At 48.1% G+C, this 16983-nt stretch overlaps 1 protein-coding gene across 2 annotated transcripts in view; it reads left to right on the top strand.

The window, feature by feature from the left end:
* The first annotated feature begins 541 nt into the window (after positions 1-541).
* LOC144720701 (ethanolamine-phosphate phospho-lyase-like) overlaps positions 542-16983 on the top strand; it is a 44245-nt gene continuing 27803 nt past the window's right edge. For both annotated transcript variants that reach the window (XM_078597672.1, XM_078597673.1), the window contains exons 1-3: positions 542-910; positions 14903-15021; positions 16164-16323. In XM_078597672.1, the coding sequence (XP_078453798.1) occupies positions 846-910; positions 14903-15021; positions 16164-16323 (344 nt within the window). In that variant the 5' untranslated portion in view covers positions 542-845. The remainder of the gene's footprint in view (positions 911-14902; positions 15022-16163; positions 16324-16983) is intronic.

Here is a 16983-nt window from a genome sequence, read left to right as displayed (position 1 = left end):
CGGGGAGAGCATGCAAACTACACATATACAGGAGTCGGGGTGTCGATACAACCCACGACCTCCTGTATACCAGGCGAGGGAGTTAACATCTCGGAGGGCAAGTGCACCGGTCGAGAAGGAGAGATGAAATCAGCTGGTGTGTAGGTGCTCGGTGGATTACAGGACCGAGAGAGATAGCGATGGCTTGGCGAGGCCTTCATCCAGCAGCGGATTGACCATGGCTGATGGTGTGGCATGAACCGACATGTTCTACAATTTAGACGTGGCAAACCAGACCCTTTGCCTGTTCACTTGTTATGCAGTGTTAACATTTCATTCCCATCAAATATGTACAACTATGTATTCACTTTGATGCCGTTTGAATGCGCAAACATGACTGGCCCCATCTCCCCATTTCCACCTCCACTCTGACCCCTCCCACCACCCTCCCTACCCCTTGCGTGGGTGGGGGGGTAGAAGAATCCCAGTGCGACGGAACCCCGTTGGTGGTGCTGGTGGGCTGACGCTGACGTTATATATACACATACCACTCGTCATGTGAGGTCACAGACTCGCACGCCTCCCAAGCAACTTAACGCGCTGCCTTTGCCGAGCAGCACACACGCACACAGTCTCTCCATCACACGCGCACGCACACACGCGCTCTGTCTCATAGACACACGCACATTATATATCACACACATACTATATCCCATAAACACACTCTGACACACGCACACACAGTCCTATACACACGCACAGATACATACAATTTAGCACACAGCCACACACCGCACGCACGCACGCGCGGACGGACGGACGGACGCACGGACGGACGCACGTGTAAGAGCGCTGAGTCATTCACAATGAGCGGCTACGTTCAAGTGTACGAGAAGAGCGAGACGCTGCGCTTGAGAGAGAAGCACGTCGGGTGAGTCCACGGTGCTGATCGCTGCCGGGGGAACCTCCGGAACGCGCGCACAGGACAGGACAGGATGCTCACTGGCACCTAGACTCTGAGAGAAGACATCGACACGGAGCGCTGTGTGTTCATAGATTCAAAGAATAACGAGAACAGACTCGTCGTGTCTGAGATCAGCAACCGCTTGTGGGCTGGCAAGCTAACTGTTGTCACCCCTGCAGATACATTCCGAACACATCGTTTGAAGGTACTGCTGCGTTGGCATATGCTGCACAAGCGAAAATAATAATATTAATAATAACTCCGACACATCGGCAATAAAACCGTGGCCTTAAGTGGAAACATATAGGCAACGTTTCGGGCAATAGGCCTTCTTCGAAGCACGTGTGTTATGATAGATGCCAGCAAGATAGATGCCTATAGGTAACAGCTGCGGTGGGTTAGCTGCCACCTATAGCAGCACATGTGCTCTGATGAAGGGCCTTTGCCCGAAACGTCATCTACGATTATTATTATTTCCGGCAAAAGAGCGAGTGCACCTCCGATTAGCACGGTCGGCTACGTACGGTGCGAAAGAATCCGAACATACATAGTATGGGTTTCCTTTTAAGGCAGTGTTATTGACAAATGTGTTGAGTTTATACACCTTAAATATAACTTTCTATCTGTCATACGAGGCTTATAAATGTGTTTTTATTTTATACCTACGGGACTTTACCGAAAGAACCAAAGAGTATGGATTCCTGCAATCACGAAAGCTTCAAATCAAGATTATTAATATGTGTTTGAATCTGTGTATTGTACCTGGCTAGCTTCTACCTTCTCGAATCGATGGACTCGCTGTGATAGAAATTATGGACTATATCCTATAGCGTATCGTCTGAACGGGCTGGCTGTCAAATATACGGCCTACGGAATAGCCGTCACGGGGTTAGCCGTCCCCCTATAGACGCTATCGTTTAGCGTGTCAGGCGTAGCTCAGCCACACGGAGAGAGGCACTTGGCAATGTGAACGCAGCAATAGACATCAGCAGCCTTGACAAGCCTTGACAATGGCAACACACCGCAACAATGCGATGCGATGAGACTCGGCGGGCCGATGGCACCGGCCCACAGGGACAACGAAGGGCAAGCCTGGCAGAGGAGGCTGTAAATAGTAACGGTGTCATCACGGCGGCTCTCTATTCCGCAGAGGTACACGCAGACGCCTCGGCAGGGGCGGGCGTGCGGGGGGGAGTGGGGGCCGGGGTGTAATAGTCCCCATTCGTGAATCCACTGCTGGATAAAGGCTTCCCCTACGCCTTTACGGTCATGGGAGGGAGGGGGTGGGGTTGACCATACTTCACCAAGTTGGTTTCGTGTGAGTGGGTGAAGATGGAGAGTGACCACCGAAACGGTTCAGTCATTTTTTCACTCGTCACTGATGTTCGCCGTACATTCTCATGTGCCCTAATGCGTCACGAAATCATCCTGTTACGAAGTCACGACTTGTTTTTGTTGTTGAGAGTGTAGCTCTAGACACGCCAACCTCAGCACATTTAGCCCCTCTTAGCATCGGGTTAACGCACACACATACACACAGCACGCGCACGCGTACACACAGCACGTACACACATACACACAGCACGTACACACATACACACAGCACACATCCACACACAGCACGCACGCTCACAAACGCACAGCACACACACGCGCTCACAAACACACGAGTCACAAACACATTACACACAGACAAAGATCCTCCGTATAGCCTTAACATGCTGTTGGGGCAAGTGCTGTTAGCGAGCACCTATGAAGCCCGACACGGTACACGAAGGGGTGGGTGGCCAGAACTACGCCTTTGCCTCCCCAGTGGCGATGTTTACACACCGCACCAAGTACTCATTTGCGGCTGCGTCGACCTAGGGGAGACCCAGGACCGGTGTAGATAGTCGTCACTGGTGTTGGCCGCGATTGGCAATCGAACTCGGGCCACCGAATTCGTAGCGCAGCGTAGCGCTAACCGCCACTCTACCGCTCCCCCACAACACAGCACACACACAGACACACACACACAGACACACACACACTTACACACACACGGTCAAAACACTCACGTGTAGCACACGCACTCGAGTATCATAGCGGCCCGACCCCCCCCCCAACTCGTCTAAGCGTGGATGCGAGGATGCCTCCAGTCACCGCAGCGTTCCTCGCCGTTATCTCGATCCGCTCAGCGACCGCTTTGAAGGCAACCCACGTCGTCCGGACTGAACACGATTGAGTTCAGGGTCGCACGATTGATCTAAAGCAAGCAGCACTTGGAGGGAAGAGGGGTAGGGGACACATAGCCTCTACAACGATCCTTTGCTCCGCATCGCGACCTCAAAAGTGTTCTAATTGGGTTCCCTTTCCTCGGACGTCGATCGCTCATCTCGCACCTTAATTTGTGACAGATCCTCAAAAGTGCGGGATCCTTGATTCAAGGCGAAGGTGAATGATACCCGGGGTGGGGTGGGGTGGTGGCGCAGTGGTAAACACACTGCACTCAGCGCCCATCGATCCGAATGAGTTTCGATTTTTTTCCCTGCAATGTTAACGTTCGTGCGGAGTGACATTTGAACCGGTCCTGAAACATTCATCTCTTCACCAACCCACACTGGCCAGCGTGGCCGAACGATCTTGGGGGAGGCCTTCCTCCAGTGATGAATACATGAAGGGCGAACTGATCGATACATTTTCTCTGATTACCCTACCCGCTGGGCTGTGGTCCAGTGGGTAGGATGTGCATGGTGTGTTAACCAATTAAGGACTCTGGCAATGACGTGCAGAACTTTGTTGATAAGATAAAAATGCTCAAAACCAAACTGAATATTGCACACTGGGAGGGTGATTGTGAACTCACTTTCATGTACGTATGAGGTCATTGATTGATTCCATTAATTTGTACTTTTAAAACTACTGTGTAGACAATTACCTTCAAAATTACACATACATCGGTATCATATGATGGGGGAGCGGCACGGTGGTTAGCACATTGCACTATGAACAAAGCAACCCGAGTTAGATTCCTGGCCATGGCTAACATCAACGTCGGAGTGATATATTAAAGGCGGTGAAACAGAACCGGACGCGGAATGGGGAATCCCGTCATTATGCATTGTTCGGATCATTTAGACATTTTGCCCGTGTGTTAAAACTGTGGCAGGTTCAGTAGAGTCGTTGTGAACCTGTCACTCTCTAAAGAGCACTCGGTGCCTCTCGAAGCCGTTGTCCATGCAGAGCCAGTGCTGACAATTCAACACGATGGGAATCAAATAATAACAAAAAACATCTACATTGCGTCAAAAAACAAGAATCCTATATGGAAAAAAATATACAAGAGGAGATGTGCCGGTCATCGGTCCTTGGCGAATGCATGTGCGCTTGTGCACCACAGCCAACGACGGTTCACGATTGTTTTGTGCGGCAGAGATCAGTTGCTTCAGAGTAAACCAACTGTTTATTCCCGCCAAGGGCTGCTTTTGCCACAGAAATGTAGAATTTTCCACCACTGGCTCTCACTGGGCAGTACAAACTTTACTGACCCTGTGTGGATGATGAGGCTGAGTTGACCATGGTTGACATTTGGATGATTGGGAGCCCTACTGTTCCACCAGTTGACAGAGTAAATAAAAAAACAACCCCATCTATTTTCCGTTCTGTTGATCCAGCTCATAGGAGAGATCAAATGACCTTTATGACCAGGTGAGAGTCCATTGAGATCGGACATCAATAAGCGCATCACAACAAGAAAGACATTCCAGCGTGTGAGCACAAATATATAATGACGATAACAACCAAATGAAAAACATCAACCGCAAGAAGTTATGTAAGCGACGAGAGTGAAATATGACATTTGTTTTCATACAATATTAATTTATGTACGTTTAACTTCTTTCGCACCGTACGTAGCCAACTGTGCGAATCTGAGGTGTGGGGGAAGCATGACAAACTTAAACCCAAAAGCAGTTCTAAAGAAATGAGTTGTCAATCTAGATTTAAAAGTGTAGAGCTCCGTGGCTTCCTAATATGGGAAGGAAGAGCGTTCCAGACGGCTGCAGAAGCGCATCTGAAAGCGCGCGATGCAGTGACCGCCTTTGTTCGATGGTTAGCCAAAAGCCGCTACGAGGATGACCGGAGTTTGCGTGATGGTTTCAGCTTCCTGACGAGATCAGCAAGGTATTGTGGTTCATTTGTGGCAAGTACTTTGTGTGTAACGAGTACGACCTTATAATGTATTCGTTCAGAAACTGGAAGCCAATGCAGCTCAGCTAGAACTGGACGGACACAATTAGTGTGGGATGGAGCGGTGGTGGTGCAGAGGTTAGCGCACTGTGTTCCAAACCCAGCGACATCGTTTAATCTGCGTCCCCAGCCACGGACAGCCTCAATTAGCGAGTGATATCTGAACGGGTCATTGTCATTCCCCCCCGACCACCATCAACTCGCTCTCACAGGCGCGGTGAAGAATGGTCAAACAACCACCGTGACCGTCCGACAAGGAGTGAAGAAGCCTTCATCCAGCAGTGGATTGACTAAGGGGCACACCTCAATTGTGCCGATTGGTCTAGGCGTGGACCATTATTTACCTGCACGGCATGAGCCGAAACAGTTTTGGCACGGACCTTGCAACATCCATAAACCGGGTCGTGACGATAAACAGGATAGCGAGCATGCATGTCTCACAACCTTTGGTGCGCTTCGCTTCTCTTCTCTCAATGCGTCACCGAAAGGACAACACCGGCCGTCTTCTGATGATGAATGTGTCATGAAGTATTTCCCCCAGGCCTCAAACCACCCAACCACCTGGACTCTGTCCCCCGCCCCCCCCCACCTACCCTCCCCCCACCACCTTTCCCGCACGTCCACCAGGTTGTTTGTTGGGGTCTAGAAGACATGTTTTCTCGCGCTCAGCCCCGCTCAGCTTTGGGTGAAAGAAAATAACATAACCAAGCCCTGCTGTCATCGATTTTAAGTAATTTATAAAGCTACAGTGTATACACTTTATCCAACGGATAATATTAGTTAAAAGTTAGGTTGCTTTCGTATTGGTTCGTGAGTTTGTGGCCATTTTCCTTTCTACAAATTATAATGTAGAAGTGGTCAATAGGTGGGGCATGTCGAAGTTAAATAGGAAAGCAATTATCTGGTTAAAACCGGTTTCCCTCGCTTTGTGCAGGAGATGTGTTCCAAAAAAAAGTGCACAAAACAAACCCACGCTTAAGAGGACACAAACACAATGTTGTCCCACATCCGCATATGAGTGAATTCAAATCGCATGGAGTGAATTTTGGGAGGAAATAGGTTAACCGCACACATTATACACGAAACCGCCCAAACCAAACCTGCATCGAGCGTGGAAAACTTTAAGTTAAATACATCTATTAAAAAAAAATCACTATCATTCCCTTCCAACAACTTACATGCATTTACACATTCTTGTAGTCACTGGGCATGGAGTGTTTTTTTATATTCATGCATACATTTTCTAAAACCAAACTGCACATTTGTGACAATCTGATGGAACGCAATAAGTAACATCCTTTAAACGTCAACAAGAACAGCTCAATGTAGCTACAAATAAGGAGACGCAGCGTGTTGTGCACAGTGGTTGATGGGTTTGATTGGCTGCCTCCCAACAAATGCAAAGTCCACATTATTTAATTAGCCCGTTAATGTCCACCCCTGATTCCGAGAACGTATTTGTTCATTTACCAGAGAGTTTTGGTTTATCACTAATTATTCCATCTACTCAAACCCTTAATGTTTAGCATAAGAGCCCGAGGTATAAAGGGCGAATTTAAGACACGTTAATTGGATAGGGAATTCAAGGACAAAGTGGCACAATTTGTTCCACAGAGACAATCAACGGTAGCCTGCTGAGTGCAGAACAGGTGCTCTGTATCTGTGGCCACTGTCTGGTGATGCCACACTATCCAAGGCTGTGCTTTATCATGCATTTAAAGAGTTATCAGTGAGTACTGCACGTTATCAGATCAATCACCACCTGCCGAGAAACCACTCTTGAGTGGTTTGTTCAGAGCTTCAACAAAAATGATTTCTAATCTTTACAATTTTGTTTTATGTTTGTCAGTACACGTCATAATTTGACGTCAAATTTTACACAACTCATCGGCCGCATCAGAATCCATCCTATCAGCAGCATTGATTCAATCAAAGGCAAACTCTGGAACGGTTTCGACACGTGGCGTCTCATCGGCAGAGTCAGTCTGGCTTAAACCACTGATAGGGAACTTTCCGATGTTTGCAGGCAAGGGCCCTCTCTGTCAGAGGTGGTTCTAGTTCGACATGTTGGAATGCCCCATTCACTTATTGCTCTGTATCGGTCGCGGTCCAGTGATGCCAACGTTTTCGTGGCTGTGCTTAAATTCAAACGAGCCGCTGTTATGCGTTGACATTGTGCTGAGCTAGCACTGCGCACTATCAAGCCAAGCACCACATACCATAGGTGGGGAACCACTCTCGAGTTAAATGGGCGGCACAATTAGGGGAGGGGGCGGAGGGGGGCCGACTCCTGCCCGTTGCTTTTCTGCTGTTGATAAGAGGCACAAACACCAAGTCACGATGCCCTCGTAGTATCCTGGCAGCGCTGTTATGTCACAGCGAAGGAGAGGTTAACGCTGAACAAACAATTCACCTGGAGCTCTTAACCCAGCTGGGGGGTGGGGGGGGGGCTAATGACCCTGCACTCCAAGCTATTAACTGAGTCCAGCACGCAAGTGCAGGAGGGTGGGGGGGTTGGGCCCAGCTGGCTCGAGTTTCAAGCCTCATCTCTGCCGGCAGATACATTTCCTGCCACGGCCCCAAATTTCAACATGTAAAAATTTGCCAGCTATTTTTTTCTTCGACGAAAAAAAGATGTCGATGATGATGACGACACCTTTCGCGAAAAAAATCGTGCAGACCACTTTGGCCCATGAAATATTATATCAATGAGAGATGACACCATAGCATTATTCTCCTGTGCTATACTTTGAGATCCATGCTCTCCGCCTTCATCAACCTATACTGACCCACGTGGATAAAATATGATTTAAAAAAAAACACACACAGCATAGAGAGGTCCCTCACCCAGCAGTAGAGTTGCAAAATAACTATCAACGTGTGTGTATTCTATTCGAATAGAAAACCGGTTGTCTTAATTATTGCTTCCCAGAATGATTACTTCCCAGTCTTTTGATTGCGCGCATCATATCATACCAACGTGGTATTGTTTGGCTGAGAGAAGTGTGGCTGATCTCACGGGATCATCATGTGACACACGCACAGAACACCGGTGAACGTGCGTACACTTGCCCAATGTACAAGAACCAAGCCCACTCGACACTCGACGCTCGCAAATCACACTTTGATAACCGAACATTCCGCCTACACCCCAGGGTCGGGACGAGTGGGGTGCGGGGGTGGGCCCTGGATCACCAAATGTCCAAATGTTCCTTTGGCGCAACCCAAGTTCACACTCCTTGGCATGGTAACCACTGTTATGATGGCCCCCCACACCGCAGATAAATCCCCTACACCTCCGATTAGCACGGATGGCTACGTACGGTGCGAAAAAAGTTCAACGTACATATGCACTCCTCCCCCCCGATATTCGAGAAGGGCTTGATGCCGGCATGGTACATGCCAATATATGATTATATTACTTGATTTCTTTCTCTCGTATGGCCATGAACCTTTTATATCAGTTACAATGCAATACAAATTTGGATTTATAGGGCGTATACATACGATTGCATATCAGGACAATGTATGTAAAACTGGGCTTACTTAATTTATGGAGTAAAAGAGGCAGTCAGATAGAGGGACATGGGAATGTCCTGAGCCTGGACTTGAAATGGGACAGGGAGTCAACAGTACAGGTGCCTGGGGGAAGGTCGTTTCAGAATATTGTGACAGCAGATGTTTTAATCGAAGACATAGATATTTTAACTTACCAGAGGGACAACGTTTTTTTGGAATGTTCACAGCAATAATATCCATCGTCTAGCTCTCCAATGTGTTAGGGTTTACCACGTGTTGTACGGCATGATGTTCGACGTTTTGTTCCACGTGCTAGGAGCTTCTTCAGGAACTGATTCAAGTTCCAATGCAGCATCCGGAGCGGAACGTCAGTCATAATTTTGAAGAATTTGCAGTACAACTCGATAACACATCAGAGAGCTGTACAGTACAACCGTAAAAATCTATGCAGTCATATGATGCCGATGTTTATTTCTCATCCTGATAAAAATGAGGAGTAATTCTACTTGTGTCTGCTGTTACGAATAAAGCACTCTCGTGGAATTGCCTGTTTATGTTGTGCCGGACAAGTTATGAATCTGTGTGCTTTGGACTTCAGTTCTGTCTGCTGCTCATAGACGCATTCTCCGCGTCGGCGTCGCTGCGTCGAGTACCACGTCCAAGCCCTCGTGCAACCACCTGAGTGTTGGACTCAAACAAAAAATCGCAGCGCTAAGCTATTTCAGTAGCAGAGTTGGTCTTGGGGGTCTCAAACTATGTTCCTTTCCAGATTATGGAGCCACAAACACTCTGAGATAGTGGGTTCAAAATCCATTCTCTGGTAACTGCTAACAAATACTTTCGACTCGTTTGGCAAAGCCTAGGTCAGATGGGCTTATTTGGCAACCAGGCAGAGAATTGTCCACTGACCGTGCAGGTTTTTCACAGTTGTGCTGCATATGTGTGAATTAAATTATAAACTCAGCTCCTCAAGAATCTCCCAGCATGCAGAGCAAAATGTCAAACATTGGTGCAACCCAATTAAACACATTCCTGCGGAGGGAGCTGGTAGGAACGTTGGGTTGCTCGGTCAATGGCCAGGGTCAACGACGGCGTGGTGTATTCCGCAAATATAGCCGACTGTGAGGGCGGGCACAAGCCGGCGTGAATAGGTTAAACGTTGAGTTTTATAAGGGCACCACGGGGTGACCAGCCCCTCCCCACCCAGCTCCACCCCTCTCACCCCCCACCCAGCCCCACCCTCCCCACCCAGCCCCTCCCCCCTCCCTTCTCCACCCAGCCACACCCCTCCCATTTTTGGATGCACGACGGATGGACGGACACAATAATCCCCTGTGGGCTGGTGGAACCAGGTGGTTCCTTCCAGTAACATTTGGACAACTAACTTAAGCTTATTGGCACAGCTGAAAGAGAGGTCAGTCGGTCATGCAATATAGGCCCCCATCTGTGAATCCCATCTGTGAAGGATGTGATCCCTGACATGCAATACCCCAGCGTCTACAAACTAAGCTGTGCCTGCCGCAGTAGTTACATTGGGGAAACTAAGCGGCATGTCTCAGACCGTGTTCATGAACACAAGGCAGATCTGAAACACGGTAGGACCAATACCTCAGCCGTTGCTGATAATTATTTTAATGCGGTGGGCTCACACGAAATTGATTTCTCCAAGACGAAGGTACTCTGCAAACCCACTGGTTATCAACAAAGATTCGTTCATGAAGCCATCCAGATATATAGACACAGACACACTTTCAACCAAGAAGATGGGTACAAACTGAGCAATCATTGGTAGGACGTTATTAACCAGTTTAAGTCATAACTGGCTGTGATATTTCCATCCTACCTTCCGATGTTAGCAGTTATTTTCGACTCTTTTACATTAACAGGTTCACACTAACAAAGCTGCTGTTTACATTGACATGCTAATCTCTCTCACTTCAACATCACTTGCCCCGCCCACTTCGTTTCTGACCCTTCGGCTACACCGATTTCAAACCTTTAAAACAGCCTGCCTCAGCAGCTTTCCCCCTTCTTTTTAAATCCTTTATATTAAGTTCGCTTGCTTGCTTGCTTGCGTGCTTGCGTGCTTGCTTGCTTGCTTACGACCGTGCAAATATTTCGGTCGTTTTTTAACCCACTTCCCGTGATCCAATCGAGCTGACATTTTGCACACAGACTCGTTGTGCGAGACAATTAATGTTCGTGAAAAAAAATAATTCAAAAATTTTACACTTTTTAGTGTATGTTTAGAATTCTCCACTCTCACGTGGAATGGCAATGTTGTTTAGCCGCAGAATAAAACATTCATGTCAAACTTAATGGCCCGTTCTGGCATTCGCTTAGAAGGACCGACCAAGAATAACTCACTCCACTCATCACAGTGGCGTGGCTCTCAATTGCGCAGGCAATGCAGCTGCACCGAGGCCCATGGGACGGAGGGGCTCACGCCCGAAGCTACGAAGAGAAAGGGATCTCATTTAACTAATTGCACCAGGGCCCATGCCAATGCCACTGCACTACTACCGCATCATCACTACGTGAAGTCGTGGAGGAGGTACGCTACCCAAAAGTTTTTTCGAATTGCGTGCAGATTTTTTTTTCTTATACCGCAGCGAGACAGAAATAATAATACAAGGATGTGAGAGCATACGCATGTTAACATGAAATTCTCGACCGTTAAGAACACGTGGGCTTGAAAGGATGATGGCGGGTAGGCAAGACGAACGATGGAGTGGTCCTCTTCATATGCACATTCTTTTTGTTAAGGCGCTCTTCCACCTCCAACCCAGTTTATATATAAGCTCCTAGCTTGGTAGTGTCTCATTCTTCACCTGAAGACGGCTGCTTGCGTTGTAGCCGAAACGTCGTGAGAATTATTTCATTTTATTATGTTTTATTTTTATTATTTTATTACTTCCCTTCTACGTGACTTTACCGAAAGAACCAAGAAGATGGAGTGGTTGCCAATAGAGGCAATGCACCCAAGAGGACGTCCACTGTGGAGATGGATCAGCTCGTGTGGAGGTGCTGGGCAATTTGTTGCCTATCGCTGGGCCGTGAGAGATGGTGAGACTTTGTGGGGAGATCTTCATCTTGATAGTGGATAGACCTTGGCTAATGATAATTGCGTGACGAGGTCTTCATCCAGCAGTCGATAGACAATCGCCAATGATGATGAAGTGTAGAGACTTTCATACAGCAGTGGAAAGAGTTCACAATGATCATCATTATCATCATCATGAATGCAATGCTGATGATCGTGGCCGGTAGTTTATTTGGCAGTCTTTGTCACAGACGTTCTGACATGATAATGCTGGCCTGGCTCTAGAGGTCTCCATCCAGCAGTGCATCGTTCATGGCTGATGACGACTTAGATAGGCCTTCATCAAGCAGCGGATGAGAACATAGCTGCGGATGACGATGATGAATGCGGTATTAATGAACGTGGTGGAGAGGGTACATGTATACATACCAAGGCCGTAGCCATGGGGTCAACATTGGGGGAGACCAAATCTTCCAGGGGGTCTAGAGGCCCCCCCCAGAAAACCATCTAAATCTAAACTAATTTCCTGCCTAAAATATAAAAAAAATGCACTAACACAAGGGATGGACTTTTTATTTATTTTTTACAATAATGTCTAATAGTGTATTGTATTACATTGCTCTGTTTTTTTTTACCTTTCTTGTATCATTGTATGTAATGGAAGAGATTAGGGATAAATAAAGTACAACCACAATCATATAAACAGAAATCTATGCATTGTTATATGAAGACAAGTCCAGATATTGTGGCCAAGGTTTAGCAAATTGTTGTTTTTATTTACGTAGCATAGCAATTTTTGTTTTAACATTGTTTATAGCAATATATGGGGGGGGGCATTTTAAACATATTTGAATATTGTGGGAAGATGTGTCCCCCCCAATATATATTATAATTACGGCCTTGATACATACATATTTTTGGGGGTAAATCCTGACCAAATCAAACTGGTGCTGAGAGCATCAATGTAAAAATGAACCGAACAAACAAAAACGCGCGGCGGCGTATCTATCGTTCACGTGGCGGCGGGGAGGGGGGGGAGGAGGAGGAGGCGGCGGGGGGCGGAGAGGAGGCGGGGCTGGCTCGGATTGCGCGTGGCGCGCGCTCTCGCTCAGCCATGCACACGTTTGGCCGGGTCACGTTCGCTCTGCCAAGTGCGAGAGGCCGTTGCCTCTGCCGGTTTTGCCCACGCTTGCCGATTGGCTCCGACCGTGGGCGTGACGCCGAGGTCGCACTCACTCTGTTTAAACTGTGATAGGTGGCTTGAAGTTCACGATTGTGGGGATCCTTATCCTGCACGTTTATGACTTGCGGGGTAACCGTGTCACGAGCACCCCCAGCTTTCGTAAAATGACTTGACCGTTATTTTAAACGAGCAACACACGAGCCGGCCCACAGCCGGTGTCAATTTCGTGAACTGAATTCAAGTGACAGCAGTATTTGTCAACAAAGTGGGTTTTTTTTTTCACGTTCGGAAACGATGACGGCTAGTGGACAGAATTATATCGGCGTGATTACGACCACGACTACTGCCCAACAACAGACCACAGTGTGGACTGACTAAGAGAAGGCAACATTAACTAAGTCTGAATGAAGACGCAGACCAAGATAATTGCGTAACATTATTAGACACTGCTAATGCGGTGAGAGAGAATAAACATGGTCATTGAATATATTTATTTATGTTGGCTGACTGAATGTTAACGCGGAGATAGAAAATGTGTGTGCTCCTCACGAATATAATAACTCGGAGAGTTTGACTAAACATTTTGCAGCTTTAGTTGACTAAACTGAGAAAATGACTCCTTGAATTCACCGGCCTAAGACTTGACTCAAATTCCACAGATTGTCGTCCACCTGATTTAGGACTCTTTAAAAACATGTCCAAAAAAATGTGACCAAGTTAACGCTGCTCACGGCTAATTCGAGATGTCGTACACAGGACGTAATTTCTCAATAATTGCCTCGGTGGCTTGGTAGACTGGAGTAGCCGTGGTCATTGCGAGAAGGATTCTGGATGTTGCGTGGCCGGTTGTGGAAATATTTTCTCACAGTCGCCGACCCGAACAGACCCGTCTGAATTTAAACGTCTCTCGTACGTCATTCCACCATGCCATCACATCCACGATTTGAAGTCCCATTGTCATTTTGCTAGTACTGCAGATTTTAGTTTTTTTTATATATATATAAAATACAAATATTTCGATTTATTTTTGTTCTGTAAGCGTTGTTTTCAGGGTCCTGAATTATACTAATCGACACAATATCCCAACAAGCTGGCAAGCACAACAGCGGTAACCACCGTTAAACACAACACTCCGATCAACCGAGAAGCAGCTCGCTAACCCTAACTAAATCTATCAACATGTTCAACATTTTCTGCGTTCATCATCACCTTCGTCATCAGCCGGGATTAATCCGCTGATGAGTCTGCACTTGACATTTAATTACATTTTAACAGCACCAAATCCCACACCGCAGCAACTCATTTGCAAAAGTATAATCATTGCATGACATATTAACTTTACGTGTGTCTGTGTGACTTTGGAAATTGAACTCCAGAGCCTGGAGCTGCAAATGTTGGGGCACCGATTGTCATTGTTTATTTTGAATCGATTACAGTATTTCCATGAAAGATAGTGATCAAAATATAGCCTCTGTTGATTCGTGAGATGTGTAACCCGTGCGTGTGCGCGCGCGTGCGTGTGGTGCGTCGAGAGAGGTGTGGGTGGTGTGGAGCAGTGGGGGACTGTGGGTGGTGGTGGGGGGTGGTGAGGGGCTGTGGGTGGTAGTGGGGGGGGGTGGTGGTGGGGGGCTGTGGGTGGTCGTGGGAGCCTTTGAGCTGTGTGGAGCAGTGGGGGACTGTGGGTGGTGGTGGGGGGGACTGCGTGGTGACGGGGGTGGGGGCTGTGGGTAGCAGTCGTGGTTGTGGAGGGGAGGGGTGGTTTGGAGCTGTGATGAGTGTTGGGTGCTCTGGATAGCCACAGGGGTTGTAGGTAGCAATCGGTTCTGCGAGGTATGTCAACAGGAGCCTCAGGGTCTTAAGTTGACCTTTTGGCAATGCAGGGCGCGCGTGCGTGAGTGCGGTTGAACGTAGTAGCTTCAGGCTCGCGGCGCATTCTTTTCGCTAACCGCTGGACTTTCGCCGCGCCCGCTCTCTGCGTGTCGAGCAGGCCGTCGTGCACGCTGTTCTTCTCGTCGGACCCCCTTAAGATGGTGCGGGCTCAGGGCCAGTACATGTACAATGAGAAGGACGAGCGCTACCTCGACTGCATCAACAACGTGGCGCACGGTGAGGCTGCCACCGCCGCTCGCTCTGCCACCTGCACCGGGGGCCTGAGTGCAGAACGAGCGACGGATTTCTAGACATGGCGTGTGATCGGACCTGTCGTAACTCCAACACCGGAGGGAAATTAAAAGAATAAAAGCATCCGAGAGTTAGGTGAGAACTTAGTCCTGGGGACCTCCCTTCACCAACCCGCAGTGAGGAGCATGGATAAGTATGGTGGGGACAAAAAACCCCGATGACTGAGAGGCACGAGGAAGTGGATTGACAGAGGCCTTTACGTTGCTATTCAGCAGAATTTTTCAGACAAGGCCCCCTGTCTCACAGCACGGTACTGAAATCGGTTTAAATCACTGACATTACAAGACTTGATGATGGCATCCACGATTGTAAAGAACATGTCGAGGCAGGAATTGAAGTCGGGCGTGAGAGTTTCGCTCACTGCAGCATTGGAAAGCCTGCAGCAGTCACACTTTCCCATCATCTGCAGCGGAGTTTCATAAAATGTTTGATAGCCATCATGCCGAGCCTCCCCCATTGCTCACACAGCCTCTGGTAGTGTTCCTCCTTCCCTAAAACACCACCGTAAACAACCGCCCTCCCCGTCTTTCATTTTGCCTTTTAAGCACACGTCTGCGCGCTCGTGAGAAGTGCTGTCGCTAATCCTGCGAATACAACGCGAGTTTAGAGCTCGCCATGTTCAGCGTAAACTCAAGCAAAACAAGTTGTCCCGTGACCGAACGCTGTTGTAAATTCGTCCCTTCAAAGTTTTCGAAGTGCCCGTGCCCTGGCACACTTCAAGAAGTGACGCATCGCATCGCGTTGTGCATCCGGCTGGCTGGAGTCAGTGGCAAGAGTTCTTGACTCACAAGAGGACAGCGTGCGAGTGCGAGTGCCGGTCAAGAGCCGATTCGGTTACAATCTGTACCCGCATTGTGAGAAGTCAACAGGGTTGTTTTTGTTTTAAATCCTTTCTATGGATAGACTCACCCCCCGCCCCCCAACGTCGACATGCAGAATCCCCATCACAGGCCCAGGGACGGCAAGGGGCAGATTTACGCCGCGAGTGGCACTGACGTTGACTTTTTTGTTTGTTTGAAGACGCCGACTCTTTGTTTTGCCGTTGACTTTGTGCGTTTTTTTAACAGTCGGCCACTGCCACCCAGACGTGGTCCAGGCTGCCCACAAGCAAATGCTGCTCCTCAACACCAACTCACGGTTTCTGCACGACCACATGGTCTGCTACGCCAAGCGGCTGACGGACACCCTGCCCGAGAAGCTCTCCGTCTGCTACTTCGTGAACTCGGGGTAAAAGGGAATTGCAAATCGCCGACGAAGCAGGACGGGACACAAACACGCTTGGTTAGTGGTGTCAGGTGTTGTTAGTTTTTTTGTCCTTTTCCTGGCGAGGCGTCGCAGAGACGCCTGCTGCAGGGGGTTGTATGGACGAGACCCGAGTTATTCTCGCCGCTCAGCAGCTGCTGCTGCCCATCACCCCGGGGAGCGAGGGGTTAAAGGGCATGGCTAAGATGAGGGACCACACGCCCGCGCTAAAGGGTTGGCGTCTTGCACCGACTGAGGAGTTCGGTTTGCCCCCAGAAAATGTTGTGTTCTCTGCAGCACACTCTTGAGAATGTTCGATTCGCTGTAGATGGTGTTTGCCTCTCTACTCTGTGCTCTACTCCAACAGCAAGACGTTCACGATTACCATACGATATTTGTGCCATTAGACCCTTATCATTGTCTTTAGTTGCAGTCCTGAAATATTTCATACTTAAGATTCTAATAGATTATGCTAACAATACTGCTACAATACATGGTAATGCTATTGAGTGTATTAATAGGATACAATTTAAATATATGGGCATTTCTAAACAAGCAACACCATGAGGTACATAAGACTGCAAAGAATATTAAGTGCCATTATAGTCTACAATTGCATGCAGCATAATCCCTGGGCGTGTGTGT

This window comes from Lampetra planeri, chromosome 9 (assembly GCF_965212315.1).
Source record: "Lampetra planeri chromosome 9, kcLamPlan1.2.h2, whole genome shotgun sequence".
NCBI classification, from domain to species: Eukaryota; Metazoa; Chordata; class Hyperoartia; order Petromyzontiformes; family Petromyzontidae; genus Lampetra; species Lampetra planeri.
This window is presented reverse-complemented; position numbering and strand designations above follow the sequence as displayed.